The 25,802-nt window shown below is 39.6% G+C and overlaps 1 protein-coding gene across 1 annotated transcript in view; it reads left to right on the top strand.

The window, feature by feature from the left end:
* The window catches only part of STARD9 (StAR related lipid transfer domain containing 9), a 199,452-nt gene that overhangs the window by 57,003 nt on the left and 116,647 nt on the right, over positions 1-25,802 (top strand). The window contains 1 exon segment of the mRNA XM_067558116.1: positions 24,717-24,833. Within this exon segment, the coding sequence (XP_067414217.1) occupies positions 24,717-24,833 (117 nt within the window).

Here is a 25,802-nt window from a genome sequence, read left to right as displayed (position 1 = left end):
GGGGAAAAAGTCTTCAGATGTTTCCCTAGACCTCTCAATCCTTGTGCTGCAAGAAAATATAAAATGAAATCAGGTTGTGAGCAAAACTCTTGCAGATGTTGCCATCAGAGTCACAATTCATAAGGAGTCAACATAGTACATTGTGAAGATGCTTAACAGAATGTGTGGAAATCACTCAGCACCTTGCAGCATTAGGATCTTTTTTAGAAGTGTTGTCAATAAATGAGACCTAAGTCACTTCTTAAGTGCAGAAAGGAGTTGCATACATTTAAACAATAAACACCTGAAACTTTCTCACTCATAGATTTAAACAAAGCTGTTACTGCTGCTGTTCAAGGAGACCATCTACATTTATTCTTAACAATTTAAGAGTCTGATTTTGCTAATACTTACTACTTAGACTAGTGTTTATTACATTGATTAAGTGGGGCAAATTACATGCATAATGTTATGCACATATCAATGTGTGGGGGATCTGGCCCCTAATTTGTGGAATATTCCACAGAGGAGTCAAAGAAACCTTTTTCCAGTATTGGTTAGAATATTTTATATAAACCTTGCCATCATTAAGTGAGAGGCTTTGAAAACAGGGTATCCATCAAAACTTGTGATCTATAATATACAAAAAGTTACTTACACTATACTTGTTGAACTGGGTGGTTTGTGAGTTGTTGGTTTATTTTGTATTGTTTTGCTCCAATAAAAGTTAACCTAACTTATTTCTGACTTTTGGGGACTTGACAGACCCTTGGGATTGCTTACATAGCTTGGCAATACTGTCTAGGTGTATAGGATACATGCTTGAAATGGAGATGGCAATCTATCCGAAGAAGAATTGTGAAATACTTGAACTACTTGATGTATATCATTTACTTCTGTGGACTTTAGCATATTCCTGTGTATTTAAGTGCTTATTCAGTTGTGTTCTTTCCTGTAGCCGTCTCTTTCAAATAGAAATTTTTTTGGGGGGGAAGAGGATCATGGAAATTGGGAGATAAATTTCAATTTAAATGTGACTGCAAAACATTGAGTTGTTTACATACCACTAAAAGACACTAAATGCGTGGAATAATGCTAAAAACATGTGCATGTACAAATCCTTTTAATTCAGGCACAGAAATTCCTAAAATGGCTGAATGTCTAATAAAAGATGGAGTTTCAAGTAAAATGCCTCTTATCTCACAAAGTCCTTTACCACAGATGCTTTGATCTTCAAACTGAGAGCCACCACATTAAAATAGTTGTCTAATTTGCAGGCATGGTTATGGATGTTTTTGTTTTGGTTTAACCAATGGGTCTCAGTGGTAAGGAAAAGATAGCTATGATGAACAGCACATCTTATCATTTTAGGTTACATATTGTTATAAGCCAGTACACCTAGCAGAGAGAGGCCCTGTTCAAGTTTACTTAAAGGCACATGGTCAGTTAAAATTGCACATACATCCAGGCACTGTCGCTAGAGTGAAGAACAGTAGGACCTGTTGTTAGGAGCACAAGTAACTTTTTCTAACAGGACTTGATTTTCTACTTAGAAAACTATTGATTTAGCTGTTTTTTCACCTTGACGATAAGGATATAACGGGAGTTAAACCAGATTTAAACACATGTTATGAAATAAACAGCACATCCCCAGATGTCTTCTGGTTGTTTTTCTCAGCTGTCAGAGTAAATCAACATATAATATTGGGGGAATAATAGGCACACATTTAAAATATTTCAATAAAAGTGTTCCATCCAAAGGTTTATTTTGTGTAGTTACAAAATTTACAAAAGCACTGCCTCAAAGAAAGAGGGATAATAGGGGAGGATAACATGAGAGTTTCAGAGGGAATGTGGTTCCTTTTGTTTAGGTATGATCACATTATGAATGTGGACAAGGAGGGAACAACTGCTGTGACCTGCCTTGGTTGTGCTATGTTATCCTTTCTGCCAGTAGACAAAGAGTTTTCTAGTGCATGAAGTGCAAGCTGGTAGGCTGTACTGGAGGAAGAGAAGTGGTCTGGAAGCACAAATTGTCAGCAATGCATAGCATCCAGGAAAATGAAGATTTCTTGGATAACCCGATTTGAAAATCATTGCCACAGATACCATGGACTAAAAGGAAGGATGGATTGGCTATAAGGGAACTGGAGAGACTAGAAGCGGAAGAAGTGGACTGACAATTTGTGACCAAGAAAGGAAAGAGAACCAGGAGGCATTCCACTTAGACAGAAGTATTGAATCATTATCAGTTACTGAGTGAATCAACTACTGTTGAACCTGTCCCTATGAGAACAGAACAGAAAACTACAAAGGACATACATGATGGGCATCTTTGCAATATGAAGAAAGCAGCTACCAGGAAAGGTTCTTCAACCATCCAAAGAAGGTAAGCAATTGTCAATGGTGATTCCATATTAAGAAGAGTGGTGAAAGTATTCAGCAAAGAACACAAGGGCAATAACAGTGTGTTGTCTTTCTGAAACAAAAACATGAAATGTTACAGCAAGATTGCATGGGACTATGAAATTATGTGGCTCCCAACACTTTTGTAATGAAGTTTCCACTGGTGGTGATACACATTGGAACCAATGGCACAGCATTATGTGGAACTACACAGATTATAGAATACTTAAGGCATCTTGAAAGAGAGCTGAAGAGGAAGGTTCAAGTGATCTTCTCACAGATTCTTCCAATTCCATCAGAAAAAGAAAGCAGAAAATAGTGGAGGGGAACCATTGGCTGTGTGACTGGGGTGAAGATGAAGCTTTTGGTTTCATAAAACATTGGGTCAAATTCCAGTGGGAGAGGGAGCAGTATGAAAGGGGTGGCCTTCTGAGTTGGAGATTAGTTGGAGCACCCAAGGGGACGTTAAACTAGCAACACAAGGGGAGGAGGCCACGCAGGCAACGGTGATAGAAACGCAAACTCAGCATGTTGCAAGTACAGTGAACCAATGTGGCAAAGAATGTAAAGAGAATGATTTTTTCAAAAACTTATATACCACTCCCAGCAGTCTGGTTACAAACAAGAGATATTGGAAATTATCATTGATGAGAAGAAACTTGATATACGTGGCCTATGAAAACTGGTGGGAGGATTCACATAATTAGAAAGTTAAAATAACTTGTTCTTCTTTGAGTGATTGCTCATGTCCATTCCATTATAGGGCGAGTGCGCGCCACCGTGCATGGTTTCTGGAACTTTTTTCCCTTTAGTAGATCCCGGAGGGCTGGCTCTGGTGCCCCCTGGAGTCCCACACGCATGCCGCGGTATATGAGGCACTGCCGGCCCTACGCCCCCTCAATCCCTTCTTTCAAGGGCTAAGTCCCCAGTGCGTTCAATTTAGCAAGATAGTTGCACATGCCTACCTTCAAATACATTGAGTAGTTCTTTTTACCTAAGTTCCTTGGTGAATTGGGGGTTTAATATGGTCTTTCACTGGACCTGGAGGTAGTGCTAACTGACTTTGTCACTTCTGGGTTGTTGCACTCCCTGCCTGCACTACAGCACATCGGGCTTGCTCCTTCTTGCATGGAAGACAATGAGTGTAGGAATGAGCACTGTACACTCACAAAGTAGAACAGTCATATGTTTTCTTTTTCTCCACCTATTTTTCTGCATTGTGAGGTTTGCTTCAACATATACATGCTCTAAAAACTAGCTAAGCTTTCCTTCCAGGATATGTGTGTGTATTTGTCTAACATCTTGTATATTTGGAAACATTTATTTTAAGGAAACAAATAACAAAGAAAAAACTGTCAATGGTAACAATGGATAGAGAGCTAAATGTGTTGTACTGAAGTTTGGGGAGATGTCATAGTCTCCAACATTTTTTTTCTATGTGGGGAAAGAATTAGAACTGAATCTCTGCTGTAAATTGGCAATGTTTCCTTTTTCTGCAATTGCTTCTGTTACTCAGCAATTTTTACACAAAAGATCGATTCTTTGGGATCGATTGAGCGGAAGTGGAGACCCACTCAGTTGATCCGGAAATCGACTTACTCTTTTTCCAGGGGTGGATTTATTAACGCTGCGTTGATGGGAGGGCATTTCCTGTTGGCGCAACGTAGTGGGACACCGTGCTCATTAGAATTTAGGAAGTCGATGGGAGATACACAAGCTACTTTATGTAGCTTGTGTATCTCCTGTTGACTGCCGCCGAATTTTGTGGTAAATGTAGACCAGGCCAAAGACATTTAATCTTAAACTGTCATCAACTCTCCTCAAAAGTTCATATTATAAACACACAATGAAAGGAATTGCTTACAGGTGAGCTGAAATGCTTTATTAAGAAAAAAGAGATGCAAAATTGTTTAATATCCTAGATTAATAACAGAATATATGTCTAGATTTAAATTACAGGTTGAAAACCAATCCTTCCTTTAACTGAGCTGTCAAGGCATGAATCAAGGGATATGGTTTTCCCTTGCAAAAGATGGTGGGTGATCAAAGTGCAATGCAGTACATGGCAAACAGCTCACTGTTCTACTTAATTGCTAGTGATGTCTTCAACTGTTGCATGAAAAACATAAACCTTGAATTGTAAACTTGGTAAATAAAAAGGTTTTTATTTCACATTGATGACAAATTTATTTGTAATTTTTTAAAAGGGTCACCAACTTAAATCATGTTGTAAACAAAAACATTTTTATCTATGCTGTTAATAATTTAAATTATTAGAACTGAAAATTTAAAAAGTGATTTTCTCCTTTATTTTGTATATTTCTTTAGCTTGGACAATGAAATCAATGTAGTTCAGATTCATTTTGGCTTACAGGCAGGTTAACTTTTAGTCACTTATTTCTGCATTGTTTGGGTTATTACACGCTGCAGAGAAATGTTTTTGTTTATTAACAGCTACCTACTGGGATTTTCTAAAAATGAACACTTCTGTTTGTTTTAGGTTTAATAGAAGCTTGCTTTTTTAAAAAAAATTTACATTTTAGACCAAGTTTAGGTTAGGCTGATGTTGTTATCAACATTTATTCTGTTTAATGATTTGAGATTTTAATCAATTGTTTTAATTTGTAAAAAGCTTTTCAATTCACTGTTGGTATTGCGGGGATAGGGAAGAAAAGCTGAAGATGTTGGATATTTTTTAATAGCTCATATTTGAAGGAAGTGAATACTCCATCTATGACCCAGAGAAATCAAATTTCTAGATTTCTAGTTGTTTGCATCTGAAAGGATGAGGTAATTTATCTTAGTTTATAATATTCAAGCCAGAACTGGAGCATTGGCAGGAAATTACGAAGGGCAGTCTCAGACAAACTAGCCTATAGGCTTGTTCTGCAGACTATAATGGTTGTATTCACAAAGTTTGATTAGTTTAAGATATTCCCCCATTTTCTGATTAGGGCATGTTTCTCCAGCTGGCTTCTTTTACATTGGAATAAATGTTTTAAATGGGGCTGCTGTTGATCATTGCGTAGTGTGACAGCTTTCCCAACTCTTTCTTTTAAAAATTACATAGAAAAACATGAATCTAAAGCTAGTAATAAAATTAATTTACTCTGGTTCTTATCTGAGTTTTGTATATCAATCTAGTTACTTTCTATACTTCCCTCCACCTATTGACGTAGTTGGAGTATGCCAAAGATTAAAACTTGAAGTGCATTTGAGTTCTTGTGCAGTCTGTGCAGCACCCTCAAGAGGCCCATTCAGACTAAACAATACCAAATACAGGAAATTCACTTCCAGCAGTGTGAATTGGAGCAAATTTGCATCTACTCCAAATAGACAAGAACTGTGCTACAACAATGAAATTTAAAAATGGAAACTCTGTTTCATAGGACTTCCTTGCTTTATTTTTTAAGACTTGTTTACATGACAGTTTGTTTTGTAATCCTCTCCTCTCCTTTTTCTACATTTTACATATCTTATTTCTTTACAGCAGTGCCAGCTGATCTGATTTGAAGGGGGAGAAGACACTTTGTCACTATGAAAGTATATTTTATAGGTTTAAGAAGTGTTTTCCAGTGTAGCGATCTTAAATGTGATGATCTATTAGCCAGAGTGCCAATTTGCATCAGCTGAGTAAGAAAAGAATAACCATTGACAACTGGTGAAAAAGCTAAAAAGCAATTAGTGGTTTGATGCAGTAGTTAGCTGAACAGTGCTGTGCTAATGCTTGGAGTTTACAGATTACAATTGTTCAGACATTTATCCTTTGTAAATATCTGAACAGTTTGGATTAATACTTTTTTGTAACAAAGGCAAGGAATGATTATTTTTTCCAACAAAAATAAAACACAGTGATTTTCGGAAGTGTAGCAGCTGATCAATATTTGCCTTGCTGTCTGAAACATTAGAACATGCTCCTTTGTCCTGTTGTTCTTTACTCCCTTTTCATGAGAAATTGCAAATGTCCGCTCATGGCCTAGGCAAGAGTTAGCAAAGGTGAGAGAGAGTGGTGAATATTTATAACCTCTTTGTTATCCAGTGCTTGCTTTTCACTCTTCTTATTGCAGCAGAGAGATAACTCAGCATAACCAACAGACCTATCACAGTACCTGATACATACTTATATGAATTATCTGAAAGCAATAAAAATACTCAGCTCTTTACAAATATTATGTAATGAAGATCCTATTAATAGTATCACAACAACGTTTTGAGTGCCAAATTATCGCTCCAAAAGGCACTGGAGAGCTTGGGGTGTATAGGAGTGTGGGCACATGAAGCATCCTCAAATACTGGTGGAATGAAGTATATTCCTGTGTATAAGGCAAGTTGTTTTCAAAGAACCTGGGAGAGCAAGTTCACCCTTGCTTCGTCTTTACAAAAGGTGAAACTTTCTCTCTTCAGTGGTGCTGTTCTTGCATTGCCCTGCCCCCAGCTTAACCCAGCCATGCCCATTTGGGCTGTATAGTGCTGTCAGGAACACTGGTCCCAGCCTGTTGCATTGTGACTCCTTCTATGAGGGCATAGCAAGTGAATGGGCTTGCTGTGACCTCATCCTCCCCATTTATACTTCAGCATCTGTAGTGTGTTCCTGTGCATAGTTAACTGACTGGAGTTACACACAGTGTGTGGGTCTTATATTGGTTTTTTCCTCTGCCCCAGCGTACTGTTACTCATTCTGCTGCTATATACAGGATATCAAATTTTATGTGGATAAACATTCATCTATAATTATCTCCTCCTCCTTCTTATTCATTGTGTTTCTTACTCTTTTCCTGTATTGCTGGTGAATGTTCTGATGGTAAAGAATAGCCCTCACTTGAACTGCTGTCACACAGTTGCTGGATGAAACATAGCTAAGAATTTGTGCAAGTAATATATTCTGACATGTTATTTCTTGTCCAGACACAATAGGGTAGGGTTTTTTTTTTCTAATCGGTAATCTAATGCATTTTAATGTATTTCATTTAAACTATGGCCATAGTTCTTGTATTATGGGATAAATCCTTTTCTCTTGATCCTCCACAAGATCTATGTGATTTATGTGGCGAGCAAGGAGGCGTTCCTGGAGCCTGTGTAAGAGCTCCAGGATTAGACCCAGAGTACTTACAGTTTCTTCACTTGCACACTATGAATACTCACAAATAGTTAATAATGATACTGGCTTTGTGCATATGTAATAAAACACAAGGAACTAAACAGAATTTAGGTCTTAAAAACAGACTTCTTGCAGTAGTTCTTGGATTTCTACGAAGTTAATGTCTGCAAGGTTAATGTCTAAAGCTGGACCTGTCCCAAGGGACTGCGTGCAATTAAGGAAACCCACCTTGGACAGTGTCTTTCCTAGTAATTAACCTCGTAGAGGAGAATGGAGGACTTGTTCATGGTGTTTCCTAATTGCAATTTTACTTTGCTTTTACTGGTGACAATCACCCAGGGCACATCTGCTTCACATTTCATTAAGCCAAGTCATGTGGTTTTCACTCAGCTCTGAGTGGACAGGATTCTATATTATAAATTTAATAAGCAGCTGAAATAACAAAATAACAATCCTTAAGCTCTTATTAGAAAGCATTAATAAAGATTCTGCAGACTCTTATGTCAAGCAATTCCTTTGCCTTCTCTGATACACCATTCTATCATACCTGTGAGGACAGTTGGAGTGGGCTTAAATATAGTACTCAGTATAGTATCAAAGGCCAGATTTGGTGTTTGTGTTGCAGTTCTGTTGCAGGAATGTGCAGAATTAGTGAAATACAGCAATAACATAAGAAGCCATTCATCATTTTACACAGGGGAAGGAGGGACCCAAGCAGGATGGATAATTACAGTGTGACAAAAATGCAGATTTGCCATATTCAGTATCTGGCTTGCAGGTTTATGTTCACATCAGAAGAAAAGGGATTAAAATAAGAAAATGGTACCACTGCAGATGTCTCTTTTTAGATTTAAAACCTTTAAAAGAAGTAATACTTCTGTCTATAAAGAGTTATGGATTAGATTGATACAATAATTGGATTGATACAATTGATACATACTGAGAAAGTAGGCAATTGGCTAGTTATCTCAAGTGCCTATACACAAATGCAAGAAGCCTGGGAAACAAGCAGGAGGAATTGGAAGTCCTGGCACAGTCAAGAAACTATGACATAATTGGAATAACTGAGACTTGGTGGAGTAACTCATACGACTGGAGCACTGTCATGGATGGGTATAAACTGTTCAGGAAGGACAGGCAGGGGCAAAAGGGTGGAGGAGTTGCATTGTTGTAGAATCCCCATCATTGGAGATTTTTAAGAAAAAGTTAGACAAACACCTGTCAAGGATGGCGTAGATGATACTTAGTCCTGCCTGGGTGTAGGAAACTGGACTTCACTAGGTGACCTCTTGAGGTCCCTTCCAATCCTACATTTCTATAATTCTTCGATCTCACACCAGATTAATGACCCTGGTCCAGGCCCACCTGTCCTTCCCCCTTATATTTGGGGTCTTCCCATTGAGGACATAAGGGAACATAAGTCCCTCACACTATAGTGGGTTCCAGCTCAGAGACCCTTGATAGCAATCACATGCAATCTCCTTGGCACCGTTACATTTAGGATAGAAACACATTTCTCCTCAACCTGCTATCTCTGCACTCCAGGGTGAATGGTTGGCTTGAGGAGACAGAAGATAGCTATGCTCAGTAAGAGCTTGTCAAATTTATGGAGGGAATGGTTTGATGAGATTGCCTACAATGACATGTGACCTATCTGCAACTGCTAGTAACAAGTATCTCCAATGACTGGAGATGGCACACTAGATGGAGAGGGTTCGGAGTTACTTCAGTGAATTATTTCCCAGAGGTTTTGCTGGTGGGTCTCACCAACATGCTCAGGGTCTAGTTGATCACCATATTTGCAGTTGGGAAGGAATTCCCCCCCCCCCCCGATGAGATTGGTAGAAACCCTGGGAAGTTATTCACTTTCTTCTGCATGGGGTGTAGGTCACTGGCTGGTTTGAACTAGAAAAGATGGTGGATTCTCTGTAACTTGAAGTCTTTAAACATTGGCGGCGGTAAAAAGGCTTGAGGAGGCTAAGCCTTCCCAAAATAAAAAGGGCTGGCCATGCAGGGGGCAGATGACGGATACGCCTTTGAAGTCACCTCCCTTTGAAGACGTGTCAGATGCTCCCTCAAAGTGGGGGAGCCACTGGCACCCAGACTGTAGCCCTGCCCATGCTCCACCCCAAGGCCCCGCCCCTACCTGGCCTCTGCCTCTGGGGCTCTGCCCCCACTCCACCTCTTCCCTCTTGCCTGGCCCTGGCACAGCTCTCCAACTCTGCCTGCCCACAGGCATATCTCTGGGCTGTCCGTGGCACTGCATTTGGCCAGGCGGGGAGCCCAGGCCAAGACGCTGGCAGGGCAGTGTAAGTGTGGCTGTCAGCGTAGCCCATGCACATATGCCCAGCTTCCCTCGGAGCTAACTAGGACAGGCTGTGCTTGCCTGGCTTGTTTGGAGCCTGGCGCCCCTTCGCAGTGGGAACTGAACGAGCCGCACTTCCCTGTGTGCTGCAAGGGAAAGCAGCGGTGGCTATGGAGCTCCTGCCTCCAAAGGCGAGCTCTGGCTTAACTTGAGCTCCGCAGGCAGCCGCATCCCCCAGCTGCCCTGCCTTCCCTGGCTGCAGCATGGGCCTCTCCCTTTCCCCTCCCAGGGCCTCATGAGGTGTGAGCAGAGGGGAGGGATGGGGCAGCCAGGAGCTATGGGAAGGGTTGGGGGCAGTAAGAAGCCCGGGGAAAAGGGGACGGTGAGGAGCCCATGGAAGTGGGAGGGGATAGTAAGGAGCCCAGAGGGGCAGTGAGGAGCCCTGTGGCAGAGTGTAAGGCTGGGGCCAGGCAGCGGAGTGGAGGCATGGCCTTGGGGGGAAGAGGCGGAGTAGGTGCAGGACCTTAGGGAAAGAGACATTACAAGGGTGAGGCCTTGTGGGGGGCGGGGCCGTGATCTGGGCACAGGTAGCCCCCACATTTCTAGGGAGCTTCTGGGGCTCCATAGCGTCCCCCAAAGGAAAGACTACCATGCTGCCTGTGTCTTTAAATAATGATTTGAAGACGTCAGTAACTCAGCCAGAGGTTAGGGATCTATTACACGAGTAGGCGGTGAGGTTCTGTGGTCTGCAATATGCATGAGGTCAGACTGCATGATGACAGTGGTCCCTTTTGGCCTTAATGTCTTTGAGTCTGTGAGTCTACATTAGACAGCCTGGGCCCAGGGGCTGGAATAAGTTAGATGGGGGTCTCGGGCTAGTATAATTTTGGGGGACTCTCTTTGTATATTCAGATCCTTTCTTTTGCCATTTTACCATGACCCATTCCTGATGCCAAACACTCTATTGTTAAGTTACCTTGGTTATTTTAGTTTTGGTTTTTACATGTGATGTACTGATTGCAAAGCTGGATGAAAGATAAAAAGAACAAAACTATTTTAGTTTTCAGACATATGTCTTTAATTCCCTAACTAAATATATATTTTGGGCCCCCTCAAAATCTAAGGCCCTGGGCTTCAGCCCCTAAAGCTCCTAAATTAATCCAGCCCCACCTTGCTAATATGTCTACTCAGAAGCCTGAGAATCAAGGTTTATTGCCTCTTCGATCCTTTGTTCAGTGCTAATAAAAAGTAAAATTTTAATAGCGGTCACTTTAGGCAGTTGCCTTTTATCAATAAATTATGTAAAAAGGGGTGGCTGTACCTTGGGCCAAATTCATACTTGGTGTAATTATTGAAGTCACTGCGGTTATGCCGGAGATGAGTTTGTTTCCTTAAATCTGAAGTTGGTCAATTAGTCATGCTGTCTCTAATATTAGTAAGATCCTTGGATTCCAGTCCTGATTAAATAAAACTGCATCTCTATTTTCTTCTGTGCATCATCAGTTTTACAAAATTCTGCTTGCCCATTCAGTCAGGGTGAATAGGTTTGTTTTTTGTTTTTGAGTGGTGGTGGTTTGTTTTTTGGTGGACAAGTAAAATATCTTTAGATGTGATTTCAGTGTCACATATCAATCATCATGATAGAGGCAGGCATGTAGATTTTTGTGCTTATGCTGGTAAATATTCCTTACAGTTTTCCAAAGCTGCTATAAATACTATCACATGTGATCTGTGGTTGTGGTTTGTATTACAATAGTACCTACAGGACCCAACTAAGACTGGGGCCTCATAATGCTACGTGTACTGTCTATACTTAATAGACAGACATTTCTTGCTCTGAAAAATTCACAGTCGATAAGATGGATAAAGTATTATCCTTCTTTCATAGAGAGAATTGAATCACAAAGAGATTAAATGACTTGTCCAAGGGCAAACAGGAATTCTGTAGTAGAGCCAAAAAATGGACCAAGATTTCCTGAATCCCAGTTAAGTGCCTTAACCTCAAGGCCAACCATCCTCTGTAGTTCCCTGTGTCTGAGAGAGAAGCCTTCTTTTTTATTTCACTATTTCCTGTTTAATTTGGAAAAGAAACTGAAAAAGTGAAAACTTGATAGGGAGAAAAGAAAAAGGAAGCAGTCCTAGTTGTGTAGCTAACAATCTATTAACAAGAGAGAAGAAATGTTCCTAAACTAGCTAGGGTCCTTTTATTTCTTCTTTTACATGAATGGGGAAATGTTGCTTAAGTAAAACTAATATGGTAACAGAGACTTCTGTAGCAATTAAGGTGCATAATGTGCAAACTCCTTTCTCTGACTGCCCACAGAAAGCCCCTTAGCTAGGATTCATTTTGTATTTCTTGTAAGAAGACACATGGAGAAGACATGTATCACTGAAACAGAACTCTAGAATAGTTCTTGCTTCCCAGATTCTTCTTTTTGCTTTCTTTTTTTTTTTTTTTAAATAAAAAAAAAAATTTGTCTGTTCATTAAAATTTTGAAACGGGTTTTCATCATTAGCTTTTCAGCAATCTAACAGAAAATAATTGTTTTTAAAGTAAAGTATTTTCAGCATGAGTTATTTTATTATTTATTTGTATTACTGTAGTACCTAGGAGCTCTAGTCATAGACCAAGATCCTATTGTGCTAGGGGCTGTACAAACAGAGGACAAAAAATATGTGAATACGAGTCATGTAGTCTGTAAGGGATATAGGCCCTATTAGAATTTCTTGGGTAAATTTTAATTGTTAAATGGTAAATGAAATTATTTTGATAAAACTAAAAGCAACATACATTTTAGCAGCTACTAGGGCTAGATATGAACTTACCTCTCTGTTTTATAATTTTTCGTGGGTGAAAGGTCTGGACTATTTTAGGAAGTGCTGAGAACATTGAGGTAATTGTCATGAGAGGACTTGAATGAATGTAAGTGCTGGTTAGAGTATTAGTTATTTTTATAAAAAGAAAGTTGTGTGTACATCATGTGCCTGTAATTCAAGGCAGAAGGCTGGAACTAGCTCTTCCTAGCATGGGCCCCACATATCCTGTCCATCATATTTCTGGAAGACCATCAATTTCCAGTTAATTCATTGGATTTTGCAGGTTAATGGACACTTACGTGGGACTTTCCACAGTGATCTAAGGTTTAAAAGACTGCACTGCAAGAGGATTGGTCATGTCCATTCTATCCAAAATATTTGAATATACCCGATTGATCCAGAAGCAGCAAAGGTGAACTCCAAGGCAGAATAAAGGGGAAATTTACCCTATAAAAGTTAAGACAATGAAAAAGAAAATGGCTGTCTCTTGAGGCCAGCAACAATGACAGCATGATCTGAAGCTACATCCCTCTTCCCCCACCACCTGTCCCCCTTTCCCTGGACAGGCCATCCAGAGGAAGAAGAGGTGACAGACTTGAGTATCAACTGTGCCAGCCTGAACAGTCTGCAACCTACTGGGAGACCCTGCATGCATTCAGCAACATTACAAGCTCCAACCACCAGTTTTATCGCCTGGTTCCAGTTAAGGGCAGTTACATGAATTAAAAATCCCAAGAAACTAAGCAGTAGCGAGAATTCTTCCTTTTTTTGGAGGGATGCCTCCATCATGGTGTGAACGAATGAATGAATGAATTAAATGGGTGTGTTCATAGGTAAATGATGTCTTGTAATAGTTTCCTAAAAGTAAAACCAAGCTGTCATTGAATTAGATTATCCAGGGTTGAAAAGTTGTGTTATTCAAAGCTGCTATTGTGTGTGATTTAATCATCACCTCTGTGTTATGTTTGTAGAAGGGTTCTGTGCCATTGTGTAAAAAGAGAAGTAAGGTCAATAAAATCATAGCACAGAACAGCAGAATTTAAGGAGGAAGTGTTAAATAGAAATCGCCAATAAGCATCCTAAGAATTGTATTTCATTAAAGTGAACCAAGACAAAGGTAACTGCTGCCTTGAGCACGGAAGGGGCAATTACTCAGAAACCGGCTCCTCCTAAACTCTTTCACTGCAGAATTAACAAAAGTAATTATTTTTTGTCAGTCTCATGATTCCATTTAATTACATGCAGTATTGATTTATTAATTGGATAATTTGAACCTATTGATTCCATTTTAATTGTGACTTTCATTTAATTATGGTGTTTTATTTTTAGTTAGTTCAGCTATATGTTTATTTAGTTTTATATTTGGTTTCTTATTTTTATTAATAAAATCCCTAAGAAGGCCATCACCTACATCCCTCAGAAGCCTATCCTGGTAGGGGCAGTTTCAGCAGAACTAATTTGTTCACAACCAAGAGCATAACAGCCTCTATAGTGGACCTGATTCCGCAAGGTAATTAGTGCCTTTTACAAGGTGCTAAGCATCCTCAACTCTCAATGGAGTGCTGATCACCGTCAGCTTGCAGGGTTGAGCCCTTTATTACCTTGTGCTTAAATATGTGTATGCAAAAAATAGTCTGATGGTTTAAAATTGCCTTAAACCATATGTTTACAGTAGTAGAGTTTAGGTGGTGTATCATGACACCATTTCCAGTAGGATGGTGCTTGTTTTGTAAAGTAAACATATCCGTTAAAAATTCCTTAACAGTGTTCTGAAGCTGTCTAGCTGATGGTGAAGCATGTTTTCTTTTTTTCTTCCTCTGTTCACTGTGTGAAAATTAACATGAATGTTTATAATGGAGTTTGAGGAATTATGAATTTTCTGATCTTTTATTTATGGATCTGGTCTGGTCTGTTATGTGGTGAAAAGCCAGTTATTGATCCCATTTAAACCCAATCTTTTTCCCTTTATAAAAATCAATACAATTGCTTGAGATGTTTTTGAAAAGTATTCTATCTTGGAGATGATTACTCACATCATTTTCCTGTTACTTTGTTAACTTGTAGAAGGTCATATTGCTCCCCTAATTTCAGCCTGAGCTTTTACAGAAGTAGTAGTTTGCTTTCAGTAAGTTACTTACCACTATTATTGTTTACAGAATATATCAGTAAACCATCAGTGGCTTTTTTTACATTGGTCAAAACTTCGACTTTCACCTCCCACTAAGTATGTGAAACTTAGTAAATTCATTGCCTCTGTGAAATGTCTGCAGTTTGTGAGGCAGGTTAATTTAGTGCATCAATGAGATGTCATGAAATTTTCACTGTATGAGGTGCTTGAAAATAAGTTAGGGCTGGTCCCGGTAAAATGCCTAATTATTGTAGTGCAAAATACAAGTATTGTTTATCATAGAAAACATGGAGTTAAATTGCTCAGATTATTCCCCTCCATCTGCAAACCTGGTTTTCAACACTGTCTCTGGAGATCTACTACATTTTTTTTCCATGATGTTATTCTGAGATTTTTGGCTTATGTTTGGGTATGATACTTTGAGATACCCTGACACACAAACCTGCTTTTTCCAAGAGACGATCTATTGTAGTTTAAAACACCAAGCTCTTTTCCATTTTGTAATTCAAATAATCTGCTTTTAAAGATCTAATTGAGTCAAGAAAGAAAAGATCAGCTGTCACGTTTTTAAAATTCATACTACCAAGACAGGATCCTAGTTAAAATGCCGCCAATGTCTTCATAATTAACATCATGTTTATTTCCGTAAGAGATGCACTATCAGAAGTACAAAAGCAGGTTCAGTTTAAAATACACAATTTCTATATACTACTTAATATCAACCATCCAACCAAATTGGCCAAGAATTACTTTAATACATGTTAATACAAAGAAAAATGAGAGGATGCAGACTACAGAAGTTACCCATATATTGCTGGCTTACTAGTAACCAAGGCTACAGTAATGATAGAGCGATGCCTCATCATATGGCAAGGTGGTGGGCAAATATAATTATCTAACACATGTTTACAACACATATTTGTAATGTTAAAATAAACATTCTAATTTTGGGGTATTTTAATTAAAAAAACCACCCAAACATCTAAAGGCTAGGCACAGGCGTTCATTAAAAAATGCAAGTGTCCCACTTATTCTCAAGTCATTACTCTTAACATTAATTGTCTATAACTTTTTGTTGTTTGATTGGACTCACTCCATCCTCGATTCCATTTCTTCTAGGCACCAGTCCAAAAATGTATTGATACTTATTGCAGAAGAGAATACAAACGTGTTCACCATATAAAGGGGAGTTAGGCCCCAAATTTCCTTTAAAAGTCTGCTGATTTTATTTGATAAACTGGACCAAGCTGTAGTTAATGAATGCCCGTAAGTAAGACAGGTTAAAATTGTCCCTTAGATGTCTTTAAGATTCACCTACATATATGTGAATAGGAGTTTCCAGGCTCATTAGCTAGTCAGAATTCAAGATAAGCAGTGACATAGGATTTGATTTAGCTTTAATGATTGGCTGACACCAGCATCTGTCATTCTCATTAGTGTTTGGGAAATGCGCCCTGGAAGGAGATTTTGCTTCTAAAAATGAGCTTTTTAGCAAATGTTATATTCTTCTAGATCTATGTTATAGATGAGAAAACCAATTGAAAATTTTGTCCAGTTGATGACAGTTTCAAGTAACGTTCATTGGGCCAAATTCTTCTTAGTACTTTCAGTTTCAATGGAGTTACTATGAATTTACTCAAGACTGGATGTCTTTCTACAAGATATGCTCTAGCTCAACCAGAAGTCATGGGCTTTATGTAGGAAATCACTTGTGAAATTCTGTGGCCTGTGCCATGCATGAGGTCAAGACTAGATGATCATAATAATCTCTCTTGGTCTTAAAATTAATGGATCTAGAATACCCTGGTGCAACTGAATGCAGAATTAGTTACTTTGTGTCTTGGTTTTCCAGATGTGCTTCTATATTAGAGAGCTGCTTTTTTCCTAACACATATGCCAGTATGTTTAACAATAGACAGTGATAGCTCAACTGTGAGATGAATTTAACAGGAAGGAATGTTCTTGCAGCAGCAACTACAGTCTTATACTTGCCTGCTTAACCTCTTGTGAGCATGTGTGAAAATGAGAAGAAAAGAGACAAATCATAATATAAATGTAAGAAAAGGGCAGAAAACAGCTTGAGAAACTGGAGAGAGACTGGCATGCAAATCAAGAGGAAAAAGGTAGCATAAGTTAATGGGAAATGGCCAAATTCATCTCAGGTGTAACTATTTACTTCAGTAGTTACCCGTTATGAATTTGGCACTATATTCTGAACTCAAGTTGGTGGATTTCAGGTGCATAAATCATATTAATAATGAATTATTTGTTTTTAAACCTTGAATGTTGAGTTTAGAAAATACTCTTTAAATGGAGTTAAAAACAAAAGTTATCTTTATCGGTCAAAGTTTCCCATGAAATATTGTACAGTAAAGACAACTGTTATGACGTGATCAAACCTCTTAGGTTATAAATTTCTGCAAATGTCAGCCACTGATTTAGGGATTATAATACAAAACAAGATATGTTTCCTATTCAGCAATGTGTCATCGTCGGCCCCCCCCCTTCCTCCCAAAATAGTCATTATTTGTAATATGTTCTTCACAAAATAGTTATTTTATAATCCTGGATAGCTACCATGATTTTTTAAATGAAAGCCCAGGCTGGGAGCGGGGCAAGAAGTCCGGGCTGCTGTAAGCCCGGGTGGCTGGATCCCGGCTGCTAGCCGGGATGGGAGAAGCTGCAGGCGGCTTCTATGCCTGTTCCCCACCAGGAGCTGTGCAGCCTTGTCAAGTTCATAGCTTAGCTGCTGTGAAAGGCTGCCAGTTCCCCGTGGGGAACAGGTGGGGGAAAGAAGCCAGGACAGCTGGACCCTATTCCCCAGGGGCAAGATGCACCGAGCTACCTTCCCTGGGAACGGGGAGGAAGCCCCTAGTGGTTTCCCCCAGCTCCTGGTGGGGAAAAGGGATGGGAGAAGTCCAGGGCTAGCCCCTGGCAGGGAACAGGAAGGGAAGGGGGCAGCCCAACCAGGAGCCAGCCTGAGGAGCGCCCAACAGAGAGCTGAGACCCACACTGCCCCTCTTAGGTCAATGGAAAATTCCTGGTGAGGATACACGCCATCAATCCAAGGAGGGTAATGTGAATAGTCAGCCACCGCAATTACTACAGTATTTTTTGAGTGTAGACAAGGCCTAAGTTAACAGCTAAGAAGACTGGTGGCTGCTTTAAGTCTTTGTATGTATATGGTTTGTGCATCAGGTTGTCCTTGTGTTTTCTTAAGGGCTACGTAGCTCCTGTAGTCTTACTCCCTGTTTCTTGGGAACAGTGCAACTTCAAACATAAGCTTTCAAAGTGTGGATCACACGATTTACCTGGTGTGCACATATTTAGTTGCTCACCCTGTTTGTACACTCTAATTGCACATCAAAGGCAGTTGTTGAGATGTTTAGGTAATCACTTATTAAGCCAGTCAGTAAAACATCAAGCACTCTTACTTCAGCTTTCAACCCTGGGTATCTTTGGATTTTGACAGGGTCTTGATGCTGCTCTAAAAGATCTCATAGCACTGTAGAAGCAACACACTCAACCCCTAGGAAGAAGAATATAGTTTTTAACCAACACTTCGTGGTCAGCATTGGGTGAGCTCTTCCCCAGGCCTTGTTTGGAAGGACAAATTTCCTCTAACTAGACCTCAGAGTGGGATGGGCAGGAGCAGATACATAAAGGGGAAAATGAGAGGGGGGAGATCTCTTTACCCCTCAACAAAAACCAAAAACAGACCCATATTTCCATTACCAAGGAGATGGAGGATTGCTAACTGTGATGGACAAGAGTGAAAATAGGGTGAGCTTCCCCTTGGTCAATGTATAACTTTACTACAAAGGGTTAAACACATTTTGACTTTGTGAGATTGATCTATAGGCCTGTCACATCAAGGAGCCTGCATTAATTTCCTACCATGATGATTCAAGCCAAGAATCACAAATACAATGGTTTGACTTGTGATCATTAATATCAGATGCTTCTCCAGATAATTGTAGCTTTTTAGCAAAACAGTGGCTTAATTTGTATTGTGCTGATGTAATGAGTCTACAAATACAGGGCCAAATTCTTCCTTCAGTGCAGCTCCATTGAAGATAAAGGGATTAAAACAGAGTAGTTTAGAGGAGAATTTGGTTCAACAGACTTTTTCAGTCAGTGTGTTTAATAAATAGCCTGCCTAAAATGGATCACTGTCTGTGTTCTAGAGAAGAGGTAGCTAATAGTAAATCAAATGTTCTATGCTACCATGATACCAGGTCACTTATCTCCACTGATAACTGAGAACACTGTTGCAGCTGTTGATGAACAATTGGACCTAAATATGGTGATTCTCAGTACAGAAAATATTTTGGTGAAATCCAGAACTATTTTAGAACACAATAGGGATACATTTCAGACCAACCACTTTCTAAGCTGCAACAGCACTGTGGTTAAAGAAACAAGAACATGTCACAGTTGGCAAAGCACAGCAGGATCACCAGTCAACAACAATTGTTAAATCAGAGTTATGGGAGACTTGAAGCACTTTTCTATTAGTATACTTTCCTCCCTCAAGCACATACCCGTACGGGGCCTAGTTCTGCAGTCCTTACTCTTGAGCAGTCCCATTGAAATCAATAGAACTGACCGTGTGAGGCAAGAACTGCAGGATCAGGCCCATAGTCTGATTTGATATTTATTCAATTATTTTTAAAAGAGCATTGCCTTTTCCATGGAAACTAAGGAGGTAAATAAAAAACAGATGTCGAAACACTACTAGAAAGCAACTTCCAAGAAAACTCCAAACCAAATCCCTACTGTTCCATTTTCCCAGAGCTCAAAGAAGGCCTTATGGACAAAATGTTGCTTATGATCTTATTTTATATATGTGATTACAAGCAGCAACTTTTTGAAAACCCTAGGGGTATCTTGGGTCTTTTAGGTCTTGAAATGGGATACAAGAGAACAGTTTCCTGGTAGCTCCGAGAGAATATGCAGTTGTAACTGTATTCTTATGTACAGCATGCTGGGGAGAAAGAAAATAATTTTTTTAACTATTGCTATATCAAATGCAAACTCCTTATCCTCACCTACAAGGCCCTCTGTAATGTTTGCCCTAATTTTTTCCTCCGTCCCTTCTTGCTCAATACTTTTTCCTTTCCATTCCCTTAGTCTCTTTTCCAGTCTCTGTTTCATGTCTTCTTCATGCTTAGAACACTTTGGGTGAAATCCTAGCCCAATTGAAGTCAATGGACATTTTACCAGTGACTTAATTGAGGCCAGGATTTCACCCACCATTCTCACTCACTAAACACCTCATCTTCTTCAGATCTCTCCTTAAAATCCACCTGTTCAAGCAGTTTCTCCTCTTCTCTGTATCAGTAATCCTCACATCATTCCTCCTTGTACTGCTGTCCTGCTTCTTTTCCTTCACTTTTTAAAAAAATAAAGATTGTAAATTCTTTGGGGGCAGAAGATGTATCTTACTGAGGTTTGTAAAAACTGTGCTGTATAAATGTTTGTATTAATAGTTACCCTTTCCTCTATTGAAAACGTGCAGTTTCAGCCACTGGGTGATGACAACCTGTTGTTCAGCATTAGAATAATAGAATTATAGAGTTGGAAGGGACCTCAGGAGGTCATCTAGTCCAACCCCCTGCTCAAAGTAGGACTAACCTCACCTAAATAATCCCAGTGAGGGCTTTGTCAAGCCGCAGTTTAAAAACCTCTAAAGATGGAGATTCCACCATCTCCCTAGGTAACCCATTCCAGTGCTTCACCACCCTCCTAGTGAAAAACTTTTTCCTAATGTCCAACCTAGACCTCCCCCACTGCAATTTGAGACCGTTGCTCCTTGTTCTGTCATCTGCCACCACTGAGAACAGCCTAGCTCCATCCTCCCTGGAACCCCCTTTCAGGTAGTTAAAGGCTGCTATCAAATCCCCCTCATTCTTCTCTTCTGCAGGCTAAACAAGCCTAGTTCCCTCAGCCTCTCCTCATAAGTCCTGTGCTCCAGCCCCCTCATCATTTTTGTTGCCCTCTGCTGGACTCTCTCCGACTTCTCCACATCCTTTTTGTAGTGGGGGGTCCAAAACTGGACACACTACTCCAAATGCGGCCTCACCAATGCCGAATAGAGGGGAATAATCACTTCCCTCGATCTGCTGGCAGTGCTCCTACTAATGCAGCCCAGTATGCTATTAGTCTTCTTGGCAACCAGGGCACACTGCTGACTCATATCCAGCTTCTTATCTACTGTAACCCCCAGGTCCTTTTCTTCAGAACTGCTGCCTAGCTCGTCGGTCCCCAGTCTGTAGCTGTGCATGGGTTTCTTCCGTCCTAAGTGCAGGACTCTGCACTTGTCCTTGTTGAACCTCATCAGATTTCTTTTGGCCCAATCCTCCAGTTTATTTAGGTCCTTCTGTATCCTATCCCTACCTTCCAGGCTATCTACCACTCCCCCTAGCTCATTGCTCTTGTCCATCATATTAAAGTTTCTGGCTGCGTTTTCACTGTGTTTGGTTGGTATATGTTGATAAAGGTATTGTTAGGTAGGTCTGTATTCCACTTTACATTGTATAATGTTTGAACCTTCCAGGGGCTGACACACAATACTTTGTCAGACATGCTGCCACTGATCCACCAATGATGAGCTGACATTTGACTTCTAGTTCAGATGGTTTGTTATCAGAGAACACAAATAGCCAAGTTGTTCTTCATTAATGAAATGTGTGTATAGTATCAGCCTTCAGTAGAGTTGGTATGCTAATGAATTTTCTGCTAAGAATTGGCATCTGTTGTGACTTGAACTGAAATATGACCTGCAAATTAAAGTCTCAAGAGCTTATTTTTAATACCTCTGATTATTATTCTTGCTTGGAATTGGGGTAAATTGATGTTATCCTTTCAGTATATTTGCTTTTTTTTTAATCCATCATTGCCAAGTTTAATACATTTATCTGTCTGTGAAAGAAACAAAAGCTGGCTGAATTTTTGCAGCTAGTGTGGTATGTAACTGTGTGTATATACCGGCTAACTTTCTGCATGAATGGAAAGGATTTTTATACTTACAATATTTTCTTTGAAAGTCTGCAGCCGTAGTGAGTTAATTTATCCTGTACAGGAGGGCTTAGCAGTTGACAACCTGCATAGAGGGGACTCCATTCCCCAGTGTATGCTCCAGAGGAGACGACCACTCGTTACATTGCAGTGGAGTGGGGATTTGGTATGTTGGGGATGGGGTCAGCAGGTTTGGGCACAGTCAAGTCCAAACAGGAAAAAAACAAAAGTAGGATCCAAACAGCAGGTGACATTTGCTACTTTCTGCCATGCTTAGCAGTAGCCAGCTTTTGGCCCTGATGATTGTGATGCTCAGCTCTTTTATTATCTTCGTTATTTGTATTGCTGTAGCACCTTGGAGCCCTAGTCGTGGTCCAGGACCCCATTATGCCAGGTGCTTCACAAACACAGAACAGAAAGACAGTCCCTGCCCAAAGAACTTACAATCTGAGTATAAGACAAAAGACGACAGATGGGGAAATAAGAAAAAATCAACTATACTCAAGGAGCAGTTAACAATGGTTCACTGTCTCATACTGGTAGGATGTAACTAGTTTGGTCCTGCTGGGGTCTGTCCTGGGTCTGATACTATTCAGTATTTTCACTAATGACTTGGATAGTAGAGCGGAGAGTATGTTTGTATAATTTGCGGCTAACACCAAGCAAGGAGTGATTGTTAGCAATTTAGAGGACAGGATTAGAATTCAAAATGACTTGACGAATTGGTCTGAAATCAACAAGACAAAATTCAATAAAGGCCAGTGCAAAGTACTATACTTAGGAAGGCAAAAATCAAATGCACAGCTTCAAAAAGGGGAATAACAGGCTCTGTTGTAATTCTGCAGGAAAGGATCTGAGGGTATAGTGGATCACAAATTGAGTCAACAATGTGAGACAGTTGCAAAAAAAGACTGTGTATTAACAGGAATGTTATATTTAGAACACGGGATGTAATTGTTCCACTCTTTTTGGCACTGGTGAGGCCTCAGCTGGACTATTGTATCCAGTTTTGGGCACCACACTTTAAGAAAGATGTGGGCAAATTGGAAAGAATCCAGAAGAGAACAAGAAAAATGTTGTAGAAAAGGTTTAGAAAACCTATCCTAAAGGAAAGGTTAAAATAAGTGGGCATATTTAGTCTTGAGAAAAGGAGACTGACTCAGAACCTGATAACAGTCTTCCAATATGTTAATTGCTGATATAAAGAGGACAGTGATCAGTTAGTCTCCATGCCCACTGAATGTAAGACAAGGAGTAAACATTTTAGTGTGCAGCAAGGGAAATTTAGGTTCGATATTAGGAAAAACTTTCTAACTATAAGGACAAGGATAGCTAAGTATTAAACTAGGTTGCCAAGGGAGGTGATGGAATCCCTGTCATTGGAGGTTTTTAAGAACAGGTTAGACAAACATCTGTCAGGGACGGTCTAGGTACAATTGGTGCTGCCTCAGCATGGGGGCCTGGACTAGATTTTTATGATTCTGTGGAAGAGACACTATTGGTCAGTATGATAGGCAGAAGTTTTAGCACACCAGCAACCTAATCATTGTACAGTTTTTTGTAGGCATCATGCAAAGGAGAATTTTGAGGAGAGATTAGAAGGTTGACAATGAGGTTGTTTTGTGAATGTTTACAGGAAGCACCTCCCAAGCATGAGGGGCAGCATGTAGGAAACATGAAGATGCTTGTGTGAAAATGTAACAAGTGGGCAGTGGAGGCTGACATCATGGGTTGATAATGAATGAGAGATAATAGGTAGTATGGGCATTGATCATGAAGGGCTTTGAAAAGGAAGACAAGCATCTTATATTTGATGTGATAGAGAAGGGTGAGTGAGTCAATGGAGGGATGCAAAGAGAGGGGTGACATGGATTAAGCGATAGGCTGGGAAAATGATCTTTGCAGCAGCATTCTGATCTGTCTGATCTCAGTTTCATACAAGTATAGACTTTGTACCTAGCCTCTACTTGTTTTTTTTTAGGTTGATGTCCATAATCTGGTTCTATTCTCTTGAGATTGAATGCTGAGGACTTCAGATAAAAGAAATTAAGTAGTCAGGTTGACTGCATTATAAGACATGTCACCAATTGCTGAATGTAAGAACTTAATTATGATTAGAAGAAAAAGAATTTTAGAAAATTTTTCATTATCTTCCAGATTATTATTTTGTGAAGTGTTGATAACTTCATATGGATTACTCTCATTTGAAGATAGATTGAAAAGATTAGGAATGTTTCCATTAAAAAGGAAATGAATAAGATGCAACATGCTAAAAGCATAAAATAATGAATGATATAGAGAAGGTAGATCCAGAGCTTCTCTTCTCCCTGAATCATAATGCAAGAAGCACTCTTTATAACTGAAAGAAAACAAATTCAAAATTGATAAAAAGAAATATTTTTTCACTCAATGTATAATTAAAATGTGGAATTCACTAGTACGGCATGCAGTTGAGGCCAAAAACTTGGTAAGATTCAGAGAGTTATTGAGTGTTTACCTGGATAGCAAGAATATCTAGAGTTGTAAGTCAGTGCAAACAAAGAGTTTTGGAAGGGATATAAACCCTCTTGCTTCAGGTTCTTCTATGTGAAGCATCTGGCCACTGTCAGAGACAGGATTCTAGACCTTGATTCAGTATGGCAATTCCTCTTTCTATGAAGAATTAAGACAGTCTAATCTAATTACTTTGTATCTTACCTTCATCCTGTTAAACTTTCTGTGGTGTGATGTCTGTGTGTTTAATGCTGTACATAAAATTCAACACTTTTGTGTGTAATCAGCCATTATTATGTCAAATTTCCACATGTTTATTAGTCCCATGAAATAAGTTAATAGACAAATGGGGTGGAACTTTTATCATTTTAGACTTGTGAAAAATAAACGGAATGATTTTTGAATGGCACTGGGTGTTTCCAAGGATGGGTATGACTCACTGAGTGCATTTTCTCTTTTGGTTGTTCCAGGTTTTTCAGGACCTTGGCACCACAGTGCTATGTGGTGCTTTTAAGGGGTACAATATCTGTCTTTTTGCATATGGCCAGACGGGTTCAGGAAAAACATACACGATGATGGGAACTCCAGTGAGTCACTGCCTTCATTACACTGTTTTGTTTTTGTTTTATTTTTTATCTGTTTGTTGAATTGAAATTCATGATTAAAATCCCAATTAAAAAGCAAAATGTTTAAGCATGTTTTACTTGGGATTATTTGTGCTTAAAATTAAGCATATGCTTAAATACATAGCTAAATAAATGTAGCATATGCTAAAATAATAAAAATATGGTATAATTAAAATATTTGCTTTTAGTAGATTGTACTCCTTAGATGTTGCATATGTGTGGTTTACCTGTTAGACTAAAGAAAACGAGTTTCTCTACTATGAACATGTATAATTCTTTGTAGCAGCCAGCCTGAGCTTCTACAAAATATTCCTATGTCATTTTCTTTGACAATCAGACAACCATGTTGAAGTTAAATTATTTTTGCTAGTTAAAATTTGCTATAATTATTTGTGCCATCTTGTCAGCTGCATTTTTGTAACAAGACTTCGCTGTCAGTAAGGGAACAGTGTGAGGGGTGACTTCCTTCATGTCCGATTGCTAAGGCTATGGCTACACTACAGAGCTTACAGTGGTGCAGCTGTAGTGATGGAGCTGTAGTGCTGCTAGTGCAGACTCTAAGCCGATGAGAGAGAGCTTTCTCATTGACTTAATTACTCCAGCCCCCGGGAGCAGCAGTAGCTATGTCAGTGGGAGAAGCTCTCTTGCCAACATAGTGCTATCCACACTGGCACTTAGGTCGGTATAACTTACATCGCTTGGGATGGGTGGCTTATTCACACCCATAAGTGACTTAACTTACACCGACTGAAGTAATGTTTAGGTAGCCTAAATTAATTTGAATGGAAGCTTTGGGGGTGAAACATTAGCATACTGCCCTCAAAGCCACTTGGTTCTAAGGTATTTGAGTTATGGGGCCCCACTTAGAGTACCTTTATGTCTTAAACTAGTGTGCCAAGTGAAAGGGTTGCTGGCTTTGCTGATCCAGAG

This window comes from Emydura macquarii, unplaced genomic scaffold (assembly GCF_026122565.2).
Source record: "Emydura macquarii macquarii isolate MOO-44397 ecotype Brisbane River unplaced genomic scaffold, CSIRO-AGI_Emac_v2 contig_1876, whole genome shotgun sequence".
Taxonomy (NCBI): domain Eukaryota; kingdom Metazoa; phylum Chordata; order Testudines; family Chelidae; genus Emydura; species Emydura macquarii.
Note: the sequence above shows the minus strand (reverse complement) of the source record. Positions and strands in the feature narration are given on the sequence as shown.